General features: G+C 41.2%; 1 protein-coding gene across 1 annotated transcript in view; it reads left to right on the top strand.

Annotated features, from left to right (window-relative positions):
• Positions 1–14232, top strand: part of XRCC4 (X-ray repair cross complementing 4) — a 128156-nt gene extending 113924 nt beyond the window's left edge. The window contains exon 7 of the mRNA XM_066339311.1: positions 13475–14232. Coding sequence (XP_066195408.1) covers positions 13475–13580 — 106 coding nt within the window. The 3' untranslated portion in view covers positions 13581–14232. The remainder of the gene's footprint in view (positions 1–13474) is intronic.
• Positions 14233–19440: the final 5208 nt, after the last annotated feature.

Here is a 19440-nt window from a genome sequence, read left to right on the forward strand (position 1 = left end):
TCCTCTTTGATCACTTAGATTTTGTGGGATTTGATTCCCAGCATTGCAAATTGAGTCAGTAATTGATAGTTCATTGTGCTGCCATATAATTCATGGGGGGTTTTTTTGGTTTTTTTTTTGTTTTGTTTTGTTTTTTTGCAAAACCACAGCAGAGGCACTACTGCCTTCTGGCCAGGGTGAAAGGACTGATTAGGCAACAGGAACTTGGACCTCTGAACTGCTTCTTCATGCTGGGCTCTCACACTCGTGGCAGAGTCTGGAGTCGGAGGGGTTTGTGATCCTGGCTCAGCTGTTTGTGCACAGATAGAGCAGGGCTGTGATGTGGAAAGCAGCATCAAAGAGGAGAAGGCAGGAGTGGAGGGTTGTCTGTGGGCAGGAATTACTCCATGACATGCATCGGTTAAAAAAACAAATCAAGCCATAAGAAATAAAACCATCATGATGCCTTTATGGAAAATTAATAAGTCCAACCAAGCTACAAGTGCAATCTGTCTTTATTTCAGTGATAATCCTCTCAATTAAAAATAGGCATCAATTACCATGCCATCAGTGCAATGAGACTCTGTTGGCTGCTCTGAGGAAATAGTTATGTCTCTAGAATAAGGTGGGTTGTTTCAGTTTTTGGTTGTGTTTTTTTTATGTGGTGGAAATCTGCCATGGTCTCATTAAAGTATTATTCCACAGAGCTGTAGACAAAGAAATAGCTTATGGTTCGGATCAAATCTGGTAAATCCCAACCTGGAATTATTCACATTAGCTGTGTTAGTGAGTGTCGTTTTCCAAAATCAATTTTGTCATTTTGGATTATTTTCTGTGCGCAGTATGTCACAAGTGTTTATCTTGACAGAAAGCAAGATACACTTCTCTCTATTCTAAAATTGACTGTTTGAGTTGGAAAATAGCACGTAAGTATGAATTCCTATGATGAACATATGTGAAGTTATTTTTCCTTGTCTTTTGTTGCGGTAACTGTAGACCTGTTGGAAATTTCCATTAAACATGAAGCCATGGCTGTCCATATCAGAGGACTTGCCTGAATTAATATTAATTAAATACCCCTTTCACACCCAAGTACAGACAGAAAGGCATGTATGATCATTTGGTTTTCAGAGATTCTTTTAGTGAGTTTCTATCAGCACAGAAATTCAAGCATAAGTGATCAATATACAAAAACAACTATCTTTAAGAAAAGGATTATCTGAGCAAATGCTCTTTTTTCACCTTACTGTTACTGGTTTAATATTGACTGCTAGACTGCTAGTTTTTAGCATATTCACCCAGAAACACTAGGTTCAGCTGGACCAGGAGTTCAGCTGTGGGATAGAAACTGGAAAAGTTGGAAATAAACACTGTTCTGTCCCAGGACTCTTCTGTTCTCCTTGCTGACAAAAGCTGTTCAAAACCAAATTTCAATTGGTGCTTAATGCCTGTGGATATTGCCTGGCAAATATGCAAACTAAATGCCTGTCTTTCCATCATGTGTTAGACAAATCCTAAAACCCAGATGTATATCTAGTGTGTTTTAAAAGGGAAATATAAAGGGGTGTTTTTCTGTGGTGGGGAGGGCACTTTCTTGTGGTGTGGAGCTGACACACAGCTCAGGTGAAAAGGGGAGTATAATCTACATTTCAGGTGGAGTGTGTTGCAGTATTCATTCATACTGGATGTAAGGCTTATGGTGAACAAAACATTCTGTTTTGTAAGCCTTTTTTTTTCATGTGTCTTCCCAAAACTCTGTGATTTAATTTCAAGGGAGACCTGATGACGCTCTGGCAATGTGTGTGGTTTAGTTTCTGAAACAGTCACATCTAAGACAGACCAGAGCAGCACTGGTGACAGGAACATTGCACAACAAATTTCAAGAAGGGCTGTGGGGGTTGCTAAGAATTTTATCTGTTGAGAGTAGGAAAAATGCTGTATGTGGATGAGTGTAATTAGGTCATTGGTTTATGTGCCCAAAGCCCTAGTTTACCCAATGTTTCTTAGAATTAATGAGGATGTATATTTAATGTGTCTTTGATTTGGCTGAAAAGCATAGCCAGGCACTGCTGCCTATACATAATTGTATGTATATGTTTATGTACAGGGCTTCACAGACATAGATTATTCCAAGGAGAACTGGCAAGAACATCTCCTCCTCCTCCTCAATAGCCTCCAATTTCAGATACAGTGGAACACCTTTGGTGCTACAGAACTCTTTGAATATCTCTCATTTAAGGGATGAGCTCAAGGAGTCTGTGGGCCACATTTATTTCCTTGGATTTCTTGGGGAGGTGGGATACTCCAGGATGTGATGAGTGCCTGAGCCCAGTGGTTGCAAGGGTGGCCAGGCAGCCAGTTAGGAAAACTGAACTCAAGATGTGTTGGAAAAAAATCTGTTTCCAAATCTCTTGTTTAGGGGTGCTTTATTTTCCCTTGGATGGCAGGGTTACAATCTGGCCTTGCAAAAAAGCCATTAATACAGGATGTTTTACTTACTTGTGCTTTTTGCCTTAACAACAACCTTACCAGGACTCTTTGTGTGATTTTCCTTGGTGGTAGCACCTCTGGAATGGCAGACCAAGGGAGAAGAACCTGTGCAGCTGCAGCTGGAGATGGGAATATGTGAGAGGCACAGCCTGCAGCCCCGAGGTTATGGGAGGAGGTTCCTGGGGGGCTGGGGAGCATAGATCCTACTGCAGGACCTCACTCTGGGACAGGGGGGCCTCGAAGGAGGCTGTGACTACGTGGGGATCCTGTGCTGCAGCAGGTCCTGGCAGGAGCTGTGGAGAGAGAGGAACCCATGCTTGAGCAGGCTTGGTGGGAACAGTGTGACCTTGAGGGGGACCCACACTGGAGCAGTTCCTGAAGGACTGACCCCATGGAACTGACCCACACTGGAGCAGGGAAGGAATGTAAGGAGTCCAACCCCTGAGGAAGAAGGAGGAGCAGAGCCCTCCTGTGATGTGCCTGCCCTCCTCAGCTGAGGATTGGGGTACAGGGCAGCTTTGATGGGCACTTGGATATCCATCTGGGATCAACCCACAGCATTCTTATTTCCATGTTGAATTTTTTCTTTCTTCTTTCCACTTCCCCACTCCTCTCCTAGAAGATTCTCTTCATTTCCTGTTGCACAAAGCAGCACTTGTGAACGCATCAACTCAGCAAGGCCTTCAGTGACTCTGGAGCTCATTTCTCCATTAAGGGAATTCACATTTGGAAAGGGCAGCAATACATCATGCACTGGAGGTTCTCTGGAGTGTGGTGTACTTACCCTTTTAAAAAAACCCACTCCTGCCACCAAAAATCTGCTTGTGCTGTACCAGGCAGGGCTCAAGCCTCTCCCAGTTTGGACCCACACTGGGTTCCTGCCAGGGGGCTACTGTGCTGCTGTTCCTGTCAGTGCAGCAATTGAGGTTTGCCACAAAGGCATGCCAGACAGTGAGGGTGGGAGCAATAAGTGAAATGCACCAAGAAGCACAGTGGGAGAATGGGTGGTTATGGCACTGTTTTGGGACAGGAAGCCCAGGCACAGCTGGGTAGTGTGATCATGCCAAGCCCGTGCCAGGAACAACCTTATGAGGCATGGTGTGACACATGATCACCCCTCTCCAGCTGTCACTTTCACCCTGCCAGTAACAGTCTCTGCAGAAATGGGATTTTTGTCCAAACTTGTGTTGCTGGGCATGGTCCTCAGGAGTGCCATGCCTTCCTCTCCCTCACTCAGCTTTGTAACATTTCCATTTTTGATCATTCTGCAGGTTTTTAATCACCATTAAGGCATATTCAGCAGCACAATGGCCTATCAACTTAGAGCTGTGTGAAGGCCAGTCAGCCCTGGTGAGGCAGGACAGAGTCTGTGAGGGAATTTGAATCAACTGGACTTTTTGCTTTGAAGAGAAGTGTCTTTGGGTTCATTATTCCCTTTATTGATTTAATTCTAGCTGCTCGCCTTGTATCGATCTGGACTGGTCACCAGAGACAGTTTCACCGGAGTTTTTGTCTTTTCAGGTTACTGTTGGAAGGAAAAAACCCACTCCTTTGAATTAAGCATCATTTGTTAGAAAGGTTTTCTAGGAATGCCTGGTTTTTCACATTCCTGTTGCCTAATTTGCAATTGCTGACATGTAATAGACACACAGAAATGCTCAAGATGAATGACTCAATGTGATAAAGCAATAACTTCCCTTCCCCTGCCCCTGAGGCTTCATTCTTTTTTTTTTTTTTTTTTGATCCAAACTTCAAAAGCATTGTCCTGGATGTTTATGCTATCCCATTTTTCATCCCTCTCTGCAAAAGAAGGATGGCTGGTTTTATCCTCTCTCGTTTTTGAAAGCAGCAATAGAGAAATCTTACAGGAGGTATTTCCTTTCATGATTTTCTGCTGTTTAAAGCCTTGGGGAGAACTGTGTGCTTTCGATAAGCCCCCAGTCCACTTCCAAACCTTCTGAATCTGCTGATTTTTGTAATGCTGGGATCGGGTCTGGGATGCTTACAGGAAGAGAAACACCTTACTACATAAATTCTGCCAGGGAGCATGAGCATTGCTTACTACTCTGGTTTTGTACAGCTTTAGTAATCAAATAAGAGGTTTTTTTCTTTATATCTTGTCTTCCAGCTCTTTCTTCTGCCTCTTGTGCTCCTACTGTTAGCAAGAGTCAGTCAAATGTGCCTGTCTGGTCATCAAACTGTTGTGAGGAAAGGGCGGAAGTAGTTTAGGTTTGAACAGCCTCCTTTTCTGTAGGTACAGAAATCAGAAACAACACCACTGAAATTTCCCTCACCCCAGGGGCCTTGAGGCTCTTGTATTTTTTCACCAGTAATATCAAACTTACTCTTCACATTTATAATTTTATTAGTAGTTTATAGAGTGTTGTGGTGTTCTGCAGTTAAATGGTCTGTTTCCTTGCATTCCCATCAGAAAACAGCTTATCCTTTTCCTGCTAGGACAGGGAAAGTGTAGGCTCCAAAGAATTACGTTAATCATGAAACTTGACAGTTTGACAGCACCAAACCCTCGCTGTAATGACTCCTGTTGGTTCCCTCCAGGTTTAGAATGAGCTTCTGTTACTCTTGCCTGAATATTTTTATTACAATTAACAATACTGAGGATGGAAATGTAGAATGGGTTGAAAGCACAGCTGGTAAATTATTTTAAAAGTGATGTTGGGTGTTTAACAAGAACTTAAGCTCAAACTGAAAACCTGTGCTTTAGACTGAATTCTGAATTTTTCCTCCCTAATGATACCTGGAATGTCTTTGGTCTGCCAGCTTATTTATTGGGAAACTTTTCAAGCAACCATTTTTATTTATAATAGTGCTTTAAAATAAATTTGAAAAAGGCTCTTTTGAACAACTAGGTCTTTTAATTTTTTTGCATAGCTCTATACAATCTGAACTGCCTATTCTGAACATGAGATTTTATTCCAGGCTGTGATCTGCTCTTTTAGATGGGAATTCTTGTGTCTTGGTCTTTCACCTTCCTTTCCTCTCTCTCCTTTACAAACATTCCCATTTCAGACAGAATCAGGTTTCAGAATGCTCAGTCTATCATAATCTTAATTAACAGCGGTGTCTTCCCTGTGCTTTTGAGCCATGAACCTACTATTGATTCTAATTTCTTTTCCTTTGTAAAGAAAACAAATGGGACATCAGGTGAGGAGATGCACTTGAAAAATAGGCATTACCCTTCCCCTTTTTCCCACCACCACAGGGTGGATAAAACCATGCGGATTTCCGTTGACTGTACCTGTTACCAGTGCCTCAAGAGCCAGGTGCAGCTCCATTTTCAGTGCTGTTTCTGGGTTGTTTTACCCAGGCAGCAGCACCTGTTTCATATGTGAACCATGATTATTCTCCTCTGATTGACACCTGCCTTCTCCTAATAAAGTCCCAGTTGCCCACCTGCATGATGTTCCCTTTTCTCTTAATACTTTTAATGTAAGTTGAAAAATTCCTTTACAGCACTGTGCTGAAATTCAACAAAAAGACAAACTAGGTTTTTCAGTGGTGGTGCAGCACTGGGACCGTTTTCAAGGCTCTTTGTGGATTAAAACTGTATCATGTTTGTGGTTTGGATGCTGCTTTGAACCAGAGCAGTACAAGAAAATTTTTTGGTCATACTTTATGTTTATACTAATATGTCAGAACTGAAGGTAAAAATCTGGTTTGGGCTGGAGCTGAGACAGCTGTATAAAGAAAATTACTGGGCATTAGTATCCAATCAATTTTGTCACATTTTCACTATATTTTATGCTTTCTGCTGTGGTTTTTCTGTTCCTATACATTATGTTTGGGGTATCTTCAAGATGCTGGTAAGTTTCCATGGCCTTGAGAGGACAAAAGGCCTTGCTGTGAAACAGAAATGCACTTAAAAGTTGCTGAATACGCCAAAGGCAACCTGGGGAACTTCCAAGCTACCAAGGGCTGGAGGCTGGGAGAGCACCTGGACAAGGGGCTCTGGGCAGTGTTGAGTTTACTCAAGGATGGCTGTTCTCACATTTGTGGACAGCTGGTGGGTCATCCCTTCATTTCCTTTTTTTAGCTTGTCTGATACAGCCTCTTTCCTCCTCAAAGGAGAGTGCTGATTCCACCTCAAAGCAACCCAAAATTGCTGAGTGTTTTTTCCAGCTACCACCACATGTGAAATGGAACCTGCAGGTGTCCAGTGCAGGTGCTGAGCAGGCTGGAATGGCAGAGTGGCTGTGGGGGACCCTAAAGTCACACCTTCCTGTGTGGGGCTCCTGATGAGCCTCACATATCATCCTCAAATGCTTAAGTTTTTTCCAAGGCACGTTCCTAATTTCCTGATTCAGTGTCTCTGATAGCCTGGAGCCTGAGAAGAGGCATCTGGTAGAGGGGACATGAGGTGCATGGGCTCTCTGAAGCTGTGCCTTGATCTGTGGAAAGGTAGAAATCAGAAATTTCTGTTTAAAATTTGACCTTTTAAATTTGTATCTCATGGCTCCATCGGTTGTCTTGGTTCCTTTCCCAAAAGTGCATGGGTGGCTTGCTGATGCACAGACTGGTGGCCCTTCTTGGCTCCTCTCCCCTCCACCTTTGGGGGAGGATTGGCATCCCAGCTGGATTGTCACTGGTTTCTGGAATTTTGACCATTTACAGGAATAAAAGGCAAAGTGGCTCATGAAGAAGAAAACTCCCGATTTTATAGTAATTTTCACAAAGAAACATACAGGGCCAGTCCCATCCTTTTGTTTAGCTGGTGTTTTGTTGTATATTTGGAGATGGTGCAACCTTTCTTAAAAATCTCATTCTCCAGACTCTTTCGCAGCATCTACCCAACAAGTAATGAACTTATGTGCTTGGTTTGAATATGCTGTGTCCTCTTCTTTTTGGTTTTGGGGTATTTTTTCCCTCCTGTGTGTTTAAACAGGTTTCAGCTCTCACAGGTGTCACATTATGCAAGCTTTGATCTCATTTCAGAAGAGTATGAATGAATTCAGATCTGTGGCTGGGGAGGGGTCAGGAGGAATACAGGGAGAGGTTGAATGGGAGTTAAGAGGCAGCAGAAAGGAAAGCACAGTTCTGAGTTCTAAAAAGAATTTTATATTTAATACAAACCTATTGGAGGGGGGGGAAAGCTTGCTATACTTCATCTGCTCTACCTTAGCTTGTAAAGTGAATCTTGCTCTCAGATTTATTAAGAACTTGCTGCTGCTCTATATTTCTAAGTGCATTTTGTCTTTAGAAAGCACCTACATGAGTGATACATCCACATGCTCTACTGATCTAAAGTAGTTTTCTGCAATAAGCTGATTAAAGTGAATGATCCAAAACCTGCTGAGCAGATCTATGGATAATAGGTAATCTGGGCAGTAACCTGATGGTGCCCAGGTGTATATGTACAAATTGTTCAGCAGGGAGAAAGAACGTGCTTAATTCAGTCATAGGAGTTTTTAAAACATCGTTCTTTGGGTTGAGTCCATGGATTCTCCTAATTCAGAGTACCCCAGTCTGGTATTGAGAGGGAAATTTTCATCATATAGATGCTGAACTAGTCAATTTTTTCTTTCAGAGTGTTTTAAATGTTGCTAATTTGTGGAAGGGAGGGTTCATTCTTCAGCAGCCAGTGCAGGGGGTGGGGCCCCAGAGAGCTGGAGGCTGAGCCCATGGTTCAGGAGGCTCTGCAAGTTCAGACCTAACTTGAAACTAACTCCTATTTTTCTCCAGTTAAATACTCCTTTGTTATTTGTTTTAGCATGGCTTTCAGCTGTACCTGCCATTGGCAGTCACCAGAGTTTGGGGTGGAAAACCCCACTGCTCTGCACTCTACCCCTTCAGGGATGGAGACAGAGGAGCACCAGGACACACACTGTCTACACAAGAAATCAAACCAGTGGTTTTATTTTCCTTCTGAGGTCTCTGTGATCGCCCTGAGGGAAAAGAAAGGGTTAGGGAGACCCAGCAGCCCCAGGATCTGACAGCCTGGAGCAGGATTATGACACAATTTAGGCAGTTCTGGTGTTGTATAAATGTATATGTGATAAATAGTGCTTAACAACTATGAGAAATGTCTCCCAGCATTTGCCAATAGATTTGCAATGCACTGGATTTATGAAAGGCCTTGAAAAATTCCTAAACAAACCAAGTTTTTCCTTTACTCTGCACTTTTGTAGCTGTGATTAAGAGGTTTGTGTTTTTTCCTCAGTGAAGGCGATGCTGGTGCGTTCCTCGAAGTGCATGTGGTCTAGTTTATTTAAGCAGGAAGGAGTTTAAGTGGAAATGAGCCACAGAAATGTGTGCCACTTGTCTAAAACAAACATGGTTTAGGCTTTTTCCTCGTAACTGACATCTATTATTACATTTCTAAGTAGATCTTCGTTAGTAAGCATCTGTAAGCGTGTTTGATCAGATGGTAAGATTCAAGATTGTATTTATATTGCTAAGCCAGAATGTTCTCTTGACATAATGACCTGCACCAATGCCAGCTGAAGTTAATTGGGAATTTGTATCCTTACATCCTTACATCAAAGGATGTAAGTCCCTAAAAAGTTTCTGTTTTGTAGGACTAAATAAATGCAGTGGATGAATAGAAATGTTGAGAACTGATCTATACTAGTTATTGGAAATTATATCTGATATTAAAAGTTATGTAATTAAGAGATAAATAGGAGCATCTTCTCAATAGAGAAGATTTGTTTGCTCTTGCTTCAATCAGTGTGTCAATTTAAGGGATATTTGAGGGATTCCAAGTTCACTTTCCTGCTCCTGGAGGATTCCAATGATATGTGAACTAAAAAGGCCGACACAACTTGTATAAGCATGAAACAAAATCATCCCACATTTGATGGTTTCTAGTCCCAGAGAATGAAGAGTGTTGCTTGCAGGAGCTGAGGACAATATTTAAAATCATCCTAGGTTTTGAAGTTTTGCTTTAAGTTGTGTTTTACTGAGGGAATTCTAGTCTTGCCCTGTAGTGGAAAGGTGGTGATGGATGCAGGTACAGTTGTTTATTGGCCTCCAGCCAAAGGTGGAAGCTTACTAAGGAACATTTGATTCCTTGGTTGAACATTAACTTTGTGGTTGCTGCACTGAAAATGTTCTTCATTAACTGTGAAATTGAACAAGATGATTGTTATTATTACTGTTGTTTTTGTCATTGTCTGGTGACCTTAACTAGGACTAGACTTGCTCAATACACTGAGCTTAGGGAAATGCCAGGCATGGATGTCTCAGGAATTGTTCTATTCAGCTGTTTCCTGAGTATTTTTCTCTGGTTTCTATGAATTTGTCTTGGGGCCAGGTATGTATTGGCTTCTGATCATCTCTGATACCACTGTCTCTTCAGATGACTGAAATTGACACAAAAATATCTCAGCTTCTTCACAAACTTAGGGAACTTCAACTCTAATTTCAAGGCATGAAGTTGAATGCATCCAGCAAGTTCTTCAATACTTGATGGGATTTACATTTTGCAGGACTATTTAGAAGTATATGGGCCTGATTTCATATTATTTCTAGGAACAAATGCCAGCAAAAACTATCTGGAAGCTAAATACTCTTGCTGCTGCCAAAGTGTAAACCGTTTTATTTTCTTTTTCCATTCTACATCAAATTAAAAAGAAAAATGCCTCTATAATTTACCTTTTATTATAATCACTCCAACATATCTCTAAGGGGGAATACTATCATATTTTTAATCACATTTAGCTCCCATTTAGCCTGCCCACATTTTTAATATTCCATTTTAAAGAGCTCTGTCTGCACAGAGTGAGAGTTCTCAGTGCATCACTTCATGTCACTTTCCTCTTTTTGCCTAGTAACCTCAGGCAGTCAGGATTTCTCCCAGGAGTGCTTGAGGGCACCATGGGGCATTGGTTATTCAAGGCCAAGATTTTAGCTGTAGCCATGAGCTTTAGTGAGGGTTTAAGGGGTCTCAAAAATTTGAGGTTCCTGTGTTAGTGCTGTAATAATTCTCTGTCTACGAGCTGCCACTGACATCTATTTTTATCATACTAAAGGAAGTGTACATCAGATTTTATCCTCTGTTATTATCTACTCATGTTATTAAGGCTTCATTAAGATTCATGTCCAAATGAAGCAGGGAACCATTAAACCAAGCTGGGGAAAGATGTACGCACTGAGAAATTCAGATGGTGAGAGCTGAGATCTCCTCTCTTGATAAAATGCCAGCTCATGGTTGGAACCAATAATTTTAATTACTAAAAAAATGAGGGAATAATGCAGTGGTTTAGGGGCACAATCCTGGATTACTCAAATTCCTTGGGAAACCTTTCCATCTACGTCGGTTTATGAGGGTTTTTCTCCTTCCAAGTCCCATGAGAGTTGCTCAAGGACAAAAGCTTGGGTAGAGTCATAACCACAGTGTGCTGGACTGGCTCTAGAAGCAAAGCAAAGTGCAAGGACACTTCATCTTTCCAGAAAATAAAGGAGGTTTTGGTGCAGCTTCTGTAGAGCCATGGCCCTGAATGGCTCTGAGTTCCTGGGCTGTAGGGTAAGGAGAGCCTTGCATGTCTTCTGCTCCTCATGGCTCCCACTCAGCTCTGGAAAGAAATATCAAATCATGTAACCACTTTCTTCCAGATCTGGGGCCAGAATCTCAGCTGGTATAAGTCAGCAGAGCTCTACTGACATTATTAGCGCTCCAGTGATTCACACCAGCTGTGGGTCTGGTCTTCTGTCTTAATTTATGAACTAAATGTCAGGAAATATGAAATGATCTCTTATAGTCAGCAGTTCTCCAGATGTGTTAATGGAGTTTAAGTTTACCAAAAGGCAAGACTTCAAAAAGAGATCCAACAGAAGAATAAACTTTCAGGAAGAATGCCTTACTTACAGGCTTCTTGGCAAGAGAGGGCTGTGCAACTTGCTGCAATTTAAAGAAATTAACTCAGTTATGCATCAGGATACAGTAATACAGCCTCTCTGAGAAATCCAAAATAATTTCACAGTACAAAGCAGGCTGTTAGCATTCAGTGAGCAGCTGCCATGCAAGTGGTAATCACCAATTCTTAAAGCCAAAATTGAGTTTCTGATGAGCTTTGTGTGAAGACCCTAATGCTTCCACTCTGCCAGTGGGGTTGGGTTTATTCAGAGGCACAGTGCTGCAGTTTTGGAGATTAAATGAGGACCATGTTGTTACAAGGACACAGAAGCTTTATAGTTCTGACTGCAATGTGAAAACTCAACAGTGGCTTGGCTTAAAGATGTGATCTCATGGATGGTGTTGAAAACTGTTATTTTAGCCAATGAGGATGGAATTGTTGTTGACGCTGCTTAAGCCCTGTCAGGCTTCCTTGTCCAAATCAGAAAACTCTGGAACAGCTGAGACCTCACAGGCAACGAATGTGGGGTCTCAGAGGTCTTTTAATTCTTTTATGCCTGGATAATATATGAACATATGCTCCACAAAAAAAAAAAAAAAAAAAAAAAAAAAAAAAAAAAAAAAAAAAAAAAATCCCAAACCACCATACCTGAAATATCCTGTGGTGGCACAAAGGCTTCCACATCCTAAGTTATTTGCTAATGAGACCTTTCAGAATTAATTTAAATTATCAGTGCGTGGCTACACACTGTGTGGTTCACATATGTTGTTTTCACTGGAGATAAACCCAAAAAGGTAAAAGAACAGCACACCGTCAGTGATTGAACCTGATAACCCTCTGTTGGGGCTTGCTGCCTGTATTTTTTTTTTTTTTTTCTTGTAATAAATTGATTTCTAGCCACCAGAGCAGCTTGGGATGCTCTGAAGTCATTGGCAAAGGGACCAATTCCCTTGCCAAGGGACCTTCCCCTGCAGGTCTATTTCACAGCTAATCCCAGTGACTTTTGGTGAGACAAATATCTGTTTAGGTGTCACTGCATGCCAAAAGGAACATAAAAGATGCTTGGCATGATTTATTCAGGCCTGAAGAAGAGTGTTTTAGAAGAGTTGTCAGAGGAAGCTTGTTAGACTTTCATAGAAAGTAATTACCATAATGTGAATATAGCAATATATTGAATTTAGAGAGGTTTGCAGAACTGGAGTGGTAGAGAGAGTGGTGAGGAAACCCTTCGGAATGCTGGAGAGCTCTTAGGAAGTGGCAGGATCCAAGACTCAGCATTTACAGGGCTTTTGCTGATTGCCCTGGGACACAATAGCGATGAAATGAAACTCACTCCCCAGATCCAGGAAACTCAGAATGTTCAGAGTTCTGCCTCCAAGGGCCTTAGGAACCTGAAGTGGGAGTCATGCAGTGCCTTCTGTCTAGTTCTTCCCATCCAGGAAACATGATCTTTTTCACCATTTTGTCAGTATTGCATCAGTGTAATAAATCTGGGCATGAACCCTCAACCCTTGGGAAGCTGCAGCCAGCCCCAAATCCTGCAGTACGGCACACCAAGTCTGATCCTTGCTTCCCATACTCATTTCCTGTAGCAAGATCCTGAGCCAAGGTCAGGAGATCACATCTGATTTTTCAAGGCAGTGACTGATGCTGGAATTCCAGTGACTGATTCTGGTCACTGGAATGCCTTGTCACTGGAAACACATGCCACTGTGATTCTGTGATTGATAAATCTCCTCTAAAGTCTCAGGGGAAAAGGTTTCTCTCAGTTGGGTTTTTTCCTTTTTTTTTTTTTCTTTTTTTTTTTGAAACACAGGCTATATCACCTTCCCAAGGCACAAAGGCAGAGCTGTTTTTACCAGAATCATGTCTTGGAGAGAGAGCAGAAGTAGGGAACATGGTCTTGTAGCATGATTTCTGCACTTGTGCTGCTCTTCCTAGCTCTCCTTGTGGAAAATGTGGGTGAAATGATCATTGTCAGGGTGTTTAAAAAACTTCTAACAGAGCAGCTGAAGTGGTGACATTTATAAATTAACTTCTGCTTGATTTGCCACTGCCACCCCAGTGAGTGATTAGGTCTTACAGAAACCACCTTCCTCTTAGATGTAACCTGAAAAAAACAAAATACATTGGAACTACTTATATCTATTTCCAAATTTGTCTCACATCCCTCTGCTTTTTGTTTCCAGGCCTGGTGTGACCTCGCAAGTGACGTCAGGGCAGCATTGCCCGGATTGGGATCTGGAAACTCTGGAAAACTCCTGTGAGCCAGAGGACCTCTTCAAGGACATGTAGCCACATGTGGCCTGGCGAAAGGGGACACTGGTGCTTCCAGTAGTGATAAGTCATAAGCTAAAAGGCATTTTTTTACAGAGCAAAGCTAAAATCTTTCCTCTGGGGCTCTAAACCCTCCTGCGCTGTGCTTCTCCTGTTCTTGCAGACCCTTGGCCTGCCACACCTCATTTGTGGGAGTCTAAAAGTTGAGTTTAGCCTCTGTTTAGATATTTTATCACCTGTATGTGCGAAGGGAGAGCACTGTGGATGTGTTTTCATCCTCACAGCCTCTGATTATGTTCAGGACCAACCATTTCCCAAAAACGAGACAGAAAGTGATTCCAAACTACCACTGTAGTCAACCTTTCCCAGCTCATGGCATGGTCTGGATAAATCAGCTTTATTTGAGGTGCAGTTGTGACCTTAGAATGGTCTGTTTTGAGTCAAAACATACAAAGAAATGTTCTCTTACTTTACAGGGGTTCTCTGTGGCACTATGCATTATATTGTATTCTTGCTTTTGGGAGTAAAGTGCCACTAGAGTTGATATTGACTCTATTTTACCTTTCTGTAGAAACCCACAGTGTTTAAAATTGTGAATTTTGATACTTCAGCCTTTTTCCTTAAGGCAATTTCTAAAGAAACAAAAAATAAAATGCATTTGAAAAATAAATCAGATTTGTCTTTATTTGTTAGACATAATGAGTAAAAGCAGAAGTTACTAAAGCATGTTAATGCCTGAGTTTGTCTTTCCCCAAACTGATGCATTCATTTAGATTTAAGGCTTCTCTAAAATGACAATGTTAATATGCATTTACCTTCAGTGGTCAAAATGAAGAGCTAAATGTGGACCTCAGGTTTCTGCTTTGAATCCATTCTTGTTTAAGGCAGAATGATCCAGTTCTTTCTGTAGAAGGAATCCCACTGAAGTCAGCTGTTGAAATCTTCTGTGCTCTGTGGGTTGGAAAGCTCTTTGGTAAAATACTTGATATTTTTGAAGTGGCTCTGATTCTGCCAGAATTCCATCCTAAATTCAATTAAAAGCATCCTTGTCAGTATTTGCAGGCTTCATACAAGAACATGGGGATCTGGTAATATTATATTTAAGCATTCCTCTCTGAAAAAACACAATTACAACATTTTAAATTCTCCAAAGGCTTTGGGACAGTGTTATAACTCACACGGCAAAAGTAAGAATGGCCAAAATATTTTGCTTGCTAAAAAGGCTTTGTGCCTGGAAAGTGACAGGGCCACAAAAGAGCCATTCATGCACCCATTCATAGGCACAGCCTGATTTAAAATCTTCCAGTGCTGATCTGACAATGCTTTCAGCAAAAGCTTGTATATGGTTTCAGTTTTAAAGTGAAAATGTTCCATGATTTAACCTGGTGTGCTAGAGCTTGGCTTGATTGTGTCTGCAACAGAAAATGGAGATAAATGGATCTGAACATCCCACAAAACTCCCCATTTTCAGGAAACTGTTGAGTTTCTAATAGTAAAATGTTGTGCAAATAGGAAATGTTACATGCCATTGACATGTGTAGTAAAGTCTGTCAGAGTGAGGTTGTTTTGTTTTGTTTTGTTTTGAGGTGGCTTTTTTTGTTGGTTTGGTTTGGTTTTTGGTTTTTGGGTTTTTTTAGAGGTTTGCAGAGTCAGACCAGGAGCTGATCAGAAAATTACATGGTGGAGGATACACACCTTGGTCTGTGTGAGCTAGGCTGTGCTGTCCTGGTGCACAGCCAGTTTCCACCCAGCTGAGGCTGTTTGCACACACACAGGCACCTCTTCTCCCCTGGAAGCCTCCTGACAACGTGTCAGCGTCCTCAGCCATGTGAGAAATGGTGGTGAAATCCTCCTTTCTGAAGATTTATTTGAGAAACTACTGGGGTTTTTTTTTAGTAAGTTTCCATTTTCCAGTCGACTTTGAAGGGGAAAAACCCGCCAGTCTCAAAATCAGTTCAGATCTGTGTGGGTCTTTCATTGTGTGAGAGCAGAGGTAGTACTGCAAAAACTGCAGGAAATCAGTGAAACTTCTTCAGAAGTGCATTTGTCTGTGAGAGAAGTGGGGATATCTGCTTTATCTTTAAACTCATTCCTCCCAGTGCATGGAGATAGACCCAATGGTCCAATTGACTAAGACAGGTGAAATCTATTTCAGATTAACTCACGTTCTTTGGGAAGGGAATTCTCTGGTAATGCCTAGTAATATGATTTTTTTAAAACCTACTAAATTAATATAATACTTGGTGTTGCTTGATGGTCTCTGAGAAAAGCCAAGATCTTTGCCATCCCTCCACGAACAGTTCTGGATTTAATCCTCACTCCATTCACTCTCCTCTTTAGCAGATCTACCAAACTTAGACTAGTTTTGTTTTGTGAACAGGGTTCTCTAACTCAGGATTTATAAGACCATGTTTTCCAGGAGTGCCAGTGAAGCTGCCAGTGAGATGTCACATCACTCAATTGCTTCTTTAAAAATGGCAGGAGACAAAATAGAGAGAATTGCCCAGAAATGGATTTTTCAAGGCAGGAGCTTAACAGAAGTTAAGAATGACAGATCAAATTCCAAAGATTCTTTATTAACATTTCTCCTTGATATTGATCTAGAAATGATAGCCTAGGTAATTTTTTTCACCAGTTAAACTGTATTTTTGAAGGAAGATAAAACATGCAGCTGTTTTACAGAAGGAGAAAACATGTTTTCGTTAAAGGTTTGGACTCATCTAGAGTTTTATACCTGTAATGTAGCTGCTTGAGCAGAATGTATGTTGTTGTGCAAAACAATTTGTTATTTGAGGTCTGAGTTCATCCAGCAAATTTTGAAAAGCATAGCACAAAGATATTTCTCTTCAAGACAGGAAAAAGAAAGTTCTGGACTAAAAAAACCCCAAAACCTCCCATCAGTTCTTGAGGAAGTGCTGCATGAAATGTTGCTTTTAACATGATAATGTTAGTTTGATTTTGAGATAATGTTTTGACAATCTGTATAACTACTTTAACTACCTTCTCACTATTATTCTCAAAAGCAGACACGTGTGTGTGTGTGTTTGTGTGTGTGTGTGTGTCTCTGTGTGTCTCTGTGTGTCTGTGTGTCTGTGTCTGTGTCTGGGTATGCATCAGATTCTCCTATCTTTGTGCCTGTGATGTATAAAATGACTGCATGTGCAAGTGAGATTCTCTGGAAATATTTAGTGTGGTATAGCTGGCTCTGACAGCTCCTGCAGTTTGATCCATCAGCCTGGACGTGCTTGATGATAGAAAAAGTCTTTACACATTCAGGTGATTCAGGTGCTGATAAATGTTTAAGGCAACGCTTCTTTTTTTCCCCCTGTTTTTCTGGGAAAAATAAAAGTTGGGAATGGTGAAGTTAAAATGGAAGGAAAGCAAGGCAATAAAAGCATGTCCAGGCTGCGTGGCAACTGAAGGTAATACATTCGAACTTATTCTGAGCAACCCTAATTAAGAACAATGTCGAGGATCTGGTTACTTACTGAGAGAGGATCAACCATCAATCCTCTCAGCAGGGGCCAGTACCACTTTTCTACTAAATATTTTCCTGCTTTAATTTTATTCTAATTCCCTTCACAAAGTCTGCCTTCTCATAAAATCTTTCTCCTAAATTTCCTTTTGGTGATCTGTCATCTTCCATCTCATCTTTTTTTTTCCTTATAATGTTGGTCAACATCTGGATTTTCATCCTTTTCTGACCATTAAACAAGTTCCCTGCTGTTATAATTACACTCCAGAATAATTTTAATTCATAAAAGTCATCAGGATAAATCTGCTACTCTTAGGAAAATGAAACTATCTTTTTAAATACCAGAGCTTTTAAAAAGGAAAACACTGAGCTAGAGGAAGATTGTTTCTGGAGATCCTCAGGGATAAGTCCTGGGGTCAATCTTACTGAACATTTTTATCAGTGACATTGGAATAAAAATTAGGAATTGCAGTGAAACTTCTTGAAGATGTGGGTATAGGAAGCCTGGCACTGTCTGGTCTTGAATTTCGTGCTGTTCCACTGGGCAGAAGTGGCAACAATAACAAGAAATAATTTGGTTTTTTCCCCTGAATTCTAATACCATCCAAGGTGATGTCTATGTAAGCCCTGGACTAAAAGAGTGACCATTCTACTTGAAGCTTCCTTCTTGGGAAGGAAACAAAACTCAGGGGTTGGTGGTTGTTGTTGCTGCTTTTTTGGGGGGATTGTTGTTGTTGTTGGAGGTTGTTGTTTTTTTCTGCCTCTATTTGCCTTGTACGGAAATATTTAAGGAAAATTTTGCCATCATTCCTGCACCCTCACAGAGTCACTGGACATGTGATTTTGGAAAGATACTATGAAGATCATCTCTATAAAGGTTTTCTTGTGACCCTCAGCTTTTTGGGAATCAAACCAGTGGCTCCTTGCTGGAATGAAAACCCTTCCTGGGTGGGAAATGAGCACATGAAACCACTTTAATACTGAAGCTGAAAAATGCTGTCCTTATTATCTTCCTCTCACACACAGAGCTGTTGTTCATTTAAGGGAGTTTGAGAGGAATATTTGGTAAAATTCATGTCCAGAGGCAGACATCCTCTCTATGAAGGGCATGAAGGTATACATTTAAATATCTGTTTTTAGGCAGCTATTACTATAGAAGTCATTTAATAATCATCAGTAAAGCATGTAGCACTCATGTTACTCTGAGTAAAAGATATAATACCACATTGTTCTTCTTTTCCAGCTTAATTAATTATGACTTTGAAGTCCTGCATCTCATTGCTAGTGCATGGTTCTGATTTCTATTGTTTGAGAGACCAGAGTTAAGCCCTGGGTTTAATCAGATTAATTATCTACCTCAATGTCTTCATATAGCCATTTCTTTCTGGGATGTTGGCAGACCCTCTTTGGCTTCCGAGGTAGTGGAAGGATGATGTTAAAACTCAATTTTAACCAAATGCCAGAGTTCTAGGCAGAAAAGGCTGGAGAAAAGCCTGTCCTCCAGACTCACATCCACGTGAAAATAGGGAAAGGCAATAAAATATATTTACAGGACTATTCACAAGTCTGCTCACCTCAAGTTTGTAAAGACACTGGGAGAGCTTTTTATGCAGCAAAGAAATGAGATGGAGGAGCACAGGAGTTCTTACATTAAATAGTCATTTAAAAGGTATCAAATTGTGCAATAGTGTGCTCAAGGTTTTGCATTCATGCTATATTAGGAAAGCAGGTACTGGCAATGCTTTTGGACAGCATTTCCACACAGTGAGCACACAGTTAATTTCCCTTACTGGTGAGGGGAGAAAATTATCTTCACCTTTCCTGGTACCTGGCAGGCCCTGGTCAGGCAGAAACCATCACCTCATATCCCTGAGGATGAACGCACCCTTTACCCTCCTGTTATCCATGAATTGTTCCCATGGGAGTGGAGAGAGCTCAGCAGCCAGCAGCACCAGCCTTTTGCCCCAACTCCTCTGCCCTGGAAATTGCAGTGGGGTGATTCTAAACCCAGGAACAGCAAAAGCTAAAATTCATCCCTGCACTCCATATTTTTCAGCCTGTATTGGATTCAGCTGGTGATGTTCAAGGCTCGCCTGGCTAAACACATTTATTTCACAGGCTGTGGCAGGTCTGTGGGGAAGGAACAGCCCAGGGTCTGGTCCTGAGCAGCTCCTTGTAGTAGAGGAGTGTCCTGCTTTCTGTGTCCTGCTCCCTTGTCTGCCTTGTTTCAGCCTCATGAATCATTACTCCATCCTTCCCACCACAGAGCCAAAACCCAGAGAGATGGGAAATGAAATCAACTGTCTACAAGCTGCACTAACAAATATCTATAAAAAACAAGAGCATCTTCCCAAGAACAAAAGAGCAATTGAGACATTTTAAATCTCCTCAATAAATTATTCA

The sequence above is a fragment of the Sylvia atricapilla genome, chromosome Z (assembly GCF_009819655.1).
Source record: "Sylvia atricapilla isolate bSylAtr1 chromosome Z, bSylAtr1.pri, whole genome shotgun sequence".
NCBI classification, from domain to species: domain Eukaryota; kingdom Metazoa; phylum Chordata; class Aves; order Passeriformes; family Sylviidae; genus Sylvia; species Sylvia atricapilla.